We start from the raw sequence: 9,496 nt of genomic DNA on the forward strand, positions 1-9,496 counted from the left end.
TTTGCGTATGCACAATAAAAAAGTGTCTGTTACGTTGTCTTTTACCTTTCTGCCCACCAGAATGTGTCCCGTTATCCAGATTGACATCAGATTGACCCTGTGATCACTTTGTGCTCCTACAAGAGCTTCATGTGCTTCTACCAAGTGACCAAGTTACTTGTTGTTTTTATACTTTGATCACGAATGAACTTTCAAGATGTTTGACTGTTCGGTTAAGATCTGGAATACATTTTAGGTCAGAGCAAGGATTAGCAGCAGTTTGTAAAGGACAACAGTGGATGGAGCGCACTCCCATGTTGTATACCAGCAGCAGTGCTGATGTAAAAGCTGTGTGACAGTGCTTTTGCAAGAGTGTCATGTTTATTACTGCCCAGAATTATTCATTACTGCCTGACTACGACAAAGTCAAGTTCACTAATATGTGACTGTCAACAAGGACGAACAGCATCAAATGAATGCAAATTCTATTCCACAAACTATTGTTCGTGTTTTGATGATAACTGCCGTCACTCTATGAATTATTATGTTGCCTTTAAGCATGGCCAAGCATGTACGCAAATGAGTTTCAATCTGCAGGAATCATTTTCTCCAAAATGACTGTCTTGTGTGTGTGTGTGTGTGTGTGTGTGTGTGTGTGTGTGTGTGTGTGTGTTTTATTGACTGACGATACAGATAATAAAGCATAACATTGTGCTCATTTTCATCACCAGTCTTTTTCCATAACACAGTTGGTGAACAAGGCTGTTTTTCCAAGAATATTTCTCCTAATTAGTTTTTTTTTCATAGAAAAGTCAGCATTGATTTACATCATTATATCATAATTCCCTCAATGTGTGTGGGAAATATGAGCTATCGTGGAAGCAGAGAGGGGAGAGAAATCTGAAGTTCTTTTTCAGAGAATACAGTTTTCTATCCCACTCCTGCAAGCAAAGCTTAAGGGACCGTCAGGGCTTTTTCTTGTTTCATGTGGGTTTACCACAGTGTTTTCTCTGCATGGGCAGAGAGTGTTTTGGCACGCATACTTGTTTAGATGGACTCTCTGCTGATCATAATTGTCCACATGCGGACAGAGATTCACAGTGGAAGTGATTTACGGGAACAAAAACAGGATTTGTGTCCTTGGTGCCTATTTGATGTAGCTCACTCTTCTCAGATTTCAGCCGTTGAGTGGGATGTTGTGTTTTCAGGCTCATTTGCCCTCATCTAGGTATTCTTTTATATCCTCTTTCAATGCTGTAGATGCAAAAAACTACATCATGATAATACTGTTTCTTGCTGCAATATTTTCACAATCATTAACACGAGAGAATGAAAGCATACTGTAGTAGGCAACCACTGGGATTTTGTCCAGCATCATTCAAACATGCTTTTATGGTAACTGTGCCTTTACCTTAGTGGGTTACTTATGGAGAAAATAATCAAAGAGACTGGGAAGAATCCTTGCATTTGCCTCTTTATTAGTTATTCCCCCTGGGATGGCACATTGAAAACATACATTGTGGGAGCAGCTGAAAATGCACTCTGATTGGAGAGAGGAAGTAATCACACCAGTTTCACAGTAAACCAACACAACACCTCGAACTGGATGATGACAGGCAAGGCGGTGCTACTGTACACTCTCTATTGCAGGGTGTAACCATCCAGGCTGCAGAGTATGTTCCTGATGGGCAGGACATCTGTGAATAACAACTGATTGTTGTTAAGGAGACAAAAAAATCAATTTCACTGTCAGAGTGGACATTTAATTGCAGAGATTCAGGGGGTCGTGAATATAGTGTGCGGCCCAGAATGTGATGGCTAAATTTCACTCACGTAGCCCTTTGAGGGGCTGAGTGACTGCCTCCCTCTGCCAGAAGCGCCATCCTTGTCCCAGTGGTGTTCCACCTTAAAAAGATGAATATATGTGCCCAACCGGCTGCCTGACATTGACACGCCGTGACTCACGCTGCCGTGCTATTTCAGTATGGCTGCTGGCACGCCTTTCTGTAGCCTCAACCCCTCCCTGCTTTGGTCATTTGTGTGCCTCCCTGCTCGGCTGTTTACTTGTAATTTGGACATCTGTCAATGTGGTTTGTTTGCTACCCTGTGGTGTGATTGGGGTACCTTTGCCAAATCTGGGAAGATGGATGGGGTTAGATTTGAATCTTGGCTGCAAAGACAAGGCAGGAGTTTGGCTACCTCTCATCAACCAAGTTTTGTGGGACAATTAAGAAAGCATTGGGTGTCAAAAAGGCTGCTCTGTCACGGAGGTCACAAGCATATTCATCATGCTCCTGCGGTCTTCATGGTGGTCTTGTGTCCCAGTACTGTCTCTTTGGTCTTGCCTTGTCCTGTCACACAGTCTGTTCAGCGCAGTGCTCCGGTGCCAGAACCTCGTCTTAAACCACGGGGGGAACAAGTGGGGCAATTAACCACCTGCTGGTAAAGCGGCTAACCGCATAGCTTCACACACACCCTGACATTTGCAGGATCACTCATGAACACATTTTGGCCATTCATAGATGTAATGTTACTCATTCACGCTGCATGAAGCCCAGGTATCCAGCTTGCAAACACACAGGGTGCTGCTTTCAAATTGACTCTCTGATCACGTTTCATCCGGAGCGTTGCTAATTTGTTCATCTCTTTAATGAACACTAATTAATTATTGGCAGGATTGCATTAACCCAGCACTTGGGTTTCCTAAAGGCAAATGGCATGCTCCATGCTCACATCACCTACTGTACACTCTCACGTAATCAATACCGAATCATTTCACCGCTCCATCCAACTTCCCTGGCAGTCAGTTTTTGGGTCACCTGCCACAGTGAGGTTCTGTACTGTAAAAGAAGAAGAAGCACTCCTATAGTCCCACAGTGGGGAAATTATTCTCTGCATTTGACCCATCCCTGTATATATAGGAAGCAGTGGGCTGCCAATGACAGGCGCCCGGGGAGCAGTTAGGGGTACAGTGTCTTGCTCAGGGACACTTCAACACAGGACACGGTGCAGCCGAGGCTCGAACCGGTGACCTTTCGGTTGGTGGACAACCCTCGCTACCCAGTAAGCCACGGTCACCCCCAAACAGATGATATCTGGAACTCCAATTACAAACTCAATTTCACCAAATCATTCATAGCTGAAAGAAATTGTGACACTTTGCTGGTTTGTATGGCTCAAACTATTTGTGATTTCTGTGACGAGCTTAATCATCTAATAAATGTTTTCTTTACTGGCTGAATAGTGACACAGTTGCACTGCAGTTTGCAGCTCAGTCACCATCTCGGCAATGACGTACAAATCGACACACGGCTCATTGTGTACTGCCTGTCAGTGAGTGTGTTCTCACGGGTGTGGCAGGAGGGTGTGTTAGCCAGGGAAAGCTAGGAGGAAATAGAGCAGCCTATTGAAGAATTGCCGTTCACCCACCAAAGCAGAACTACATACCAAATGTTTTTTTTTGGCAAAATCAATTTCACAACATCCAAACTACATTACAGCATACAGAAATCAAATTATATTGACACACATGAAGTCATGATATGCATCATGATGTAATGACAGATGACAGATATGTTTCCCATCAAAAAATGCAGCGCAGCAAAGTAGTTGTTGAACAGCTCTACACTGGCAGGTAATAATTAACCTCTGTCATAAACTACTGCACACGAGCCTGTGATTAGAAGACAAATCCAAAACAGATGTTCTATTTCCTTTTTGTTTTAAATTATGTTAAACATTTCCAACTTACAAAAATACATTTCCTGAATGAAAACATACTTGGAGGAGGTCCTAAATGTTCCAGGCTCTGGGAGTGGCCAACAGATGCACTATGGACAGAGAGGGTGTGGCCATAGTTACTGCTACTGAGTTTCACCTGAGAACAAAATAAGCCAGCCCAACCAGTACTGAAGCACTGCCAGGTCTCCAAGGACATTTGGATTATTCCCAAACTTTAAGGTACGTCAGAGCTTGTTTGTTTGTCTCTATTTGTTTTTTTGGGTAGTGTGTACTTCAGAACGAAACGGTTGTTATCGCTGCTTGTTTTACATTGGTATTCACAAGTGTTCTAGAACGCACCTGCTCTCAGAAAGGGGAACTAATTAAGAGAAGTAAGACTTCCACTCCAACATGCATGTTAGATTTCAACATGCATGATTAAAACATTCAACGGTAGTGGACAATCACTGCAAATACATTCTCGAATTTCTTCACTTCATGTTGCACTTGCTTTCAGGTTCATAATGGAGCCTGTATTCACAAGCGTGAGGCTAAAGGTGGCTGTGCTGTTTTTGCTCACTGTTCGGCTGACGACAGGTGAGTCTAATTTTACATCTCAGGAATGTGTTCTCGGTTTCAGATAAGCAAGGCCAAAGCAAATACACTGACAGCCCTTTTTATGAGAAAGCTTCGGTATTCTGATCAAAGAGAGCAGAATTTATATGATCACTTACAGAACTGGTGTTTTTAAGTGTCTGGGCTGTGACTATACACTGGCCAGTCTGGCAGGCTCTCAGCTTCTCTCAGCTGATGGTACGACAGTAATACCACTGAGTGAATTGCATTGCAGACAATCAATGAACTGTGTACATATAATGTGGGTGGCTGACGGGTACCCTGCATAACATTCATAGCTCTTTCTTATATGTACTCCTGTCAAACTGGTGTTTGTAAAGAAAGACACGGAGAGACGTCATCGTCCCCAGTGAAGGAATTAGTCTTGAGCTTCATTTTATTTTGATACACAAACAACATAAAAGCACAAGTTCAATTAAATGCGTGCAGCAGCGTGAAAATGTACATATAGAACACATGCAATACTCCTAGCACTTATAGGCCCAAGAGAAGGTGTCTATTTGTATATTTGAAGCTCTTTGTGTCAAGTTTAGTGACTGCCTCTCCACATGGAAAACACATCTTCCATAGATCCCATCATTTTGCCCAAGAGGGCTTTGGCAGTATAAACATTTGACTGACTAATTTGAGCTTTGTTGCAGAATCCCTTCGTGACATTTTCCGTTAACATGCTTTTATAAATACCTCTGACGTACTTTCTTTGTGACATTGAAGTGTTTTCAGAGAGTTGGATTTAATTGGTCTCAAAAGAGAGGCTGGTTTGATTAATCAACGTGGCCCATTAAGACATTTAGTGAAGGTTAATTACATAGATGGGGAAATGGTGAAAAGAAATTTGCTCCAGATGTCTGAGAAGTTGAATGACAGAATTATCAAGATAAATCACTTGGATCTGTTGAAACACGGCACCACGTAAAAACAATTAGTTTTGAGTGCCTTCTATAAACACCAAGCTATCAGCAATAATTCAAATCTACGATGGCCGTAAACGGTAAGTAAGCAGGGTGTGTTTCAACCCAAAAAAACGCTTTTAACTGCCACTTGTCAAGTACGTTTTTCCTGTGGGTTCAGTTTGAATCATCATTTAACCATGTATTTCTGACAACTAATGAGCCTCAGGAGTTTAAATTAATACACAACTAATTTTCACAAAAGTACCTCCTTTTTATTCTGGCTCCAAATCCTCCTCTGTTTGACTTAAGAGGCCAATTAGTCTCAGATCAGCACCTACTCCCCTCTTAGACTGTTTACAAGCACAAGCCCAGAGCTTGAAACCATTTAGTTGGAAAAATATATATGCTTGTTTTTCTGTCTCTTGGCTTGGGTAGAACACGATGAAAATTAGAGGGAGACAAATCTGACGTGACTTTTTCTGATCCATCAGATGTGACGGAGGCAATGGAGGTGACGTCCTCAGGGCCACAGACCATTCAAACGGCCCAGGGGGAGACGGTAACCCTGGGCTGCACCTTCACCCCCGGCCCCCAAGACACGGGAGAGCTGGACGTTGAGTGGTCCAACGTCAGACCCGACATGACGCAGAAAGACCAACTGGTGTGTATTTGAGGACAGAGAGGGATGTTGTTGTAAGACCTGTCTGGGAGGTTGGACAAAATACTACAGTAGAGAATTCATTAAACATGCAAGAGCGGGGGTTATCTCTTTAGCTTTGAGTGAGAAAACCTGCTTTTGAAGATGTCATCACTCAAACCCATCTTTGCATCTCAGATCTTATCCTATAGAGGGGGCGAGATGCACCACTACGGCGACCCCGGGGTCTCCAAAAGGCTCAACTTCATAGCGGACCCCAAGCAGGGAGATGCTTCCATCTTTCTCACTAATGTGAGGCTCGCAGACAAAGCCACCTACCAGTGTAAAGTCAAGAAGGTGCCGGGTGTCGACATGAGAAAAGTCACTCTGGTGGTGATGAGTGAGGACGGTTTTTTTCTTGACCTGTTTTACCTGTTTTGGTTTTCTCTGCCCTCCCATTCTTCTTTTCAAATATTCATTCATATGGAATGTGGTGGCTCTCTCTACTTTCTCTTCATGTCTCAGTCAGTGATCACACCTTACCTCTGTAGCCATACCTCAGATTCTTCTCCTCTTTCTCACCTCTAATCCTCCCACGATAAACTAAAGCTTTGATGTGTTCATTTATTTTGCCTTTCACTAGTTCCCCCGTCAACGCCAAAGTGTTGGGTTAAAGGCGGAGAGGAGAAAGGTGGCCCAGTGTCCCTCCGCTGCCAATCCTCTGTGGGATCCACTCCTCTCAGTTACACATGGTCGAGAGAGAGCGGAGGTGCACTACCAGCCACTGCCATCCAAGGTAGGGAAACATGTTATCAGACGAAAATGCTTTTCTGTATTGCAGTCATGATGCTGTCTTTGTATAATATAATTGTACTGAATGCTCTCTTCTTTCATTAAGACACACATACTGGGGAGCTTTTGATAAAGAACCATACAGACGGCAACATTGGAAGTTACGTGTGTGAGGTGAAAAATGCCGTAGGCAAAGGACAGTGTAAATATGCACTGCATGCATACAACCGTAAGTCATCGTCTAACTTTACTCCTAATTAGGCCTACTCGCTCTTCCATCCTGAGGCCGCCTTTTTCCTCCTGCATGCTTTCCAGTATTTGCTGCTGTGTTTCTTGCAAGTCGTAAAATGACATGACAGCCTTAAGTTAAAGCTGGAATAACAAAGGCGGAGAGCGTGTTCTGAAAGCACCATGTCCTCTTTTGCAGCTACCAATAAAGCGGGTGTCATAGCTGGGGCAGTGATAGGTGCTCTCTTGCTGCTGCTCCTCCTCCTGTTTCTCATCTGGCTCCTGATCTGCTGCTGCCATAAGCGTCGCTATGAGAAAGAGGTCCAAAACGAATTAAGGTATTGTACCAGAGCTGGAAACAATTTGAAACATCCATGAATTAGTCTGAAATATGAGGTTGATCTGAGGGAGACCTGTGAACTGGTGACTTGTTTCCTCAGGGAGGATGCCCAGGCCCCGGAGAGCAGACCCACCAGCAGAGCCTCCAGTTTGCGCTCAGTGTTGGCGTACCGCACCCACCCCGGGGTGCACTACAGCTCTGTGAGGAAAAACCTGCCCAGTGTCAGTGAATCAGGCCCCAGTCCCATCTTCAATGGCGAGAGAAACGGCAGATCACAGCCAACTGCTCCAAGGGAAGGCCGTGCTTCCCTCAAATACGACCAAAAATTTGGATACGCCGTGTAACTATAAACCAAATGCCTGATAGACTTTTTTATTTTTAGTAAAAAACAATGCCTTCTGAAGAACGTTTTACGTTCAGTAAACAATATGAAATTGTGAAGAACTCGGTGTATAGTATGTATATGACAAAGTGCAATTCAATATATTTTACTGGCGAATGATGCGGGTATAATTGAATCTTAGGGGTGAGCTCTTGTACAAACAAAAATGTCCAACTGGTTGACTTTCAAAATGGACTAGCTGCACTGTTATTATTGTGACACTGATTAAGCTAAAACTGTATGTAAAATGTATTTATCAAAAGACTATTTTTACTGGTGCCTTTTTTCAAACAATGTATTGCTTTTTAAAATATATGGATAATAAAACATGTTTAACTGAGATGTTGATGAGGAGAGTACCATCTAAAGCGCATCTTTTATTTCTTCATGGTGTCTGGGCTGGCACAGCATAATGGAACATTTGAAACACATTTTCTACTCCCAGAATGTAACCGTCTCTTGAAAAAAAAAACCGTGATGTGATTATATAAAATCAAATGATCGATATGTTCAGAGGTTCAAATACAGTTTAATGAACAACTTAATTGGGAGTGCATTGAAAATGAAGATGGGAGTTAAAATCATTAGTGTATTGTGACAGCCCCCGGGGTGGACAGGGGGTTTCACGACAACACTGACCAATAAACACAACCAGTCGGCAGATAAACGGTTCAAGTGAGGTTTTTACTGAAGGTAGAGAGTGGAAAGAGGTAGGATAGACACTCAAGAACCCAAGGTCCGCTTTCCAGAGGGAGGGTCGGTGTCCAATTCCACGGGTCGGTGCACAACGGGTATTCCTCAGACGGTCCAGGGCGCGGGCAGGAGCAGGGTAGTCGTACAGGCAGGGGTCGTGAGCCGGGCGGGTAGTCAGACGTTCCAGGGTGATCCAGGGGTAAGGCAGTCTTCTCCAAGGGTTTCTCTGATTAGGCTACTTCTTCTGCTTCTTCTTCTTCCTCTTCTACTCCTACTCTCTCCCGGTTTCCTGTTGCCTGGGCCCTTTTGTAGTCCCCTCCTCCTCCTCTGATAGGGTGTGGTCGCTCCCTCGTCTCTCCTCCTCAGGTGTTGCTTGTTGGGCTGATGGTGGTTTGGCGCTCTTTTCCATTCCCTGACATGGGAGCTCCGCCTCCATGTCAGGCAATATCGTCCCTCTATCACTGCCCCTCTGGGGTTGCCCCTCCGGCTGCCACATACCCCCCCCCTTAAATCCGACCTGGGGGGAGGACTGCTCCAGGAACCTAGGGCGTCCCGTCTTGACAGGGCGTCCGCGTTTCCATGAGCGGCCCCGGATCTGTGGACAACAGAGAAAGCATACGGCTGAAGGGATAAAAACCAGCGGGTGACCCTGGCGTTATTGTCTTTCGTTCTGGACATCCATACCAGGGGGGCGTGGTCCGTGACCAGGGTAAAGTGCCGTCCCAGCAGATAGTATTTCAATTCCCCCAGCGCCCATTTGATGGCCAAACATTCCTTCTCGACCGTGGCGTATCTTGTTTCTCTAGGTAATAGTTTTCTGCTTACGTATGTGATTGGGTGCTCCTCTCCATCCCTCAGCTGGGACAGGACGGCACCCACCCCGGTCTCGGAGGCATCCGTCTGTACCACCAACGGTTGGGTAAAGTCCGGGGTCACCAGCACTGGTTCGGAACAAAGTGCTTCCTTCAGCTTCTCGAAGGCGTCCTCGGTCTCTGCCGTCCAGACGATCCGATCTGGCAGCCGGTTTTTGGTTAGGTCCGTCAGGGGCGCTGCAAGGGCAGAGAACTGGGGAACAAAACGTCGGTAGTAGCTAGCTAGCCCAATGAATGCTCGTACCTGTTTCTTTGTGCGGGGGCGGGGCCACTCCCGGATCGCCTCGACTTTCCCTACCTGGGGCTTGACGCAGCCGCGGCCGA

At 45.0% G+C, this 9,496-nt stretch overlaps 1 protein-coding gene across 1 annotated transcript; it reads left to right on the forward strand.

The window, feature by feature from the left end:
- The first annotated feature begins 3,898 nt into the window (after nucleotides 1-3,898).
- vsig8b (V-set and immunoglobulin domain containing 8b) lies at nucleotides 3,899-7,864 on the forward strand. The gene is made up of 8 exons (XM_079269997.1): nucleotides 3,899-3,939; nucleotides 4,217-4,296; nucleotides 5,720-5,889; nucleotides 6,064-6,265; nucleotides 6,509-6,661; nucleotides 6,764-6,886; nucleotides 7,085-7,223; nucleotides 7,326-7,864. The coding sequence occupies exons 2-8, from the start codon at nucleotides 4,224-4,226 to the stop codon at nucleotides 7,567-7,569; spliced, it is 1,104 nt and encodes a 367-aa protein (XP_079126123.1). The 5' UTR covers nucleotides 3,899-3,939; nucleotides 4,217-4,223; the 3' UTR covers nucleotides 7,570-7,864.
- Nucleotides 7,865-9,496: the final 1,632 nt, after the last annotated feature.

Source organism: Melanostigma gelatinosum (genome assembly GCF_949748355.1).
Source record: "Melanostigma gelatinosum genome assembly, chromosome: 6".
NCBI classification, from domain to species: Eukaryota; Metazoa; Chordata; class Actinopteri; order Perciformes; family Zoarcidae; genus Melanostigma; species Melanostigma gelatinosum.

Excerpts from the sequence above, each read along its gene's own strand:
- vsig8b (XM_079269997.1), top strand. The coding sequence starts at position 4,224 with ATGGAGCCTGTATTCACAAGCGTGAGGCTAAAGGTGGCTGTGCTGTTT. Across the intron at positions 5,890-6,063 it reads TGACGCAGAAAGACCAACTG|ATCTTATCCTATAGAGGGGG; the intron begins GTGTGTATTTGA and ends TTTGCATCTCAG. Across the intron at positions 6,266-6,508 it reads AGTCACTCTGGTGGTGATGA|TTCCCCCGTCAACGCCAAAG; the intron begins GTGAGGACGGTT and ends GCCTTTCACTAG.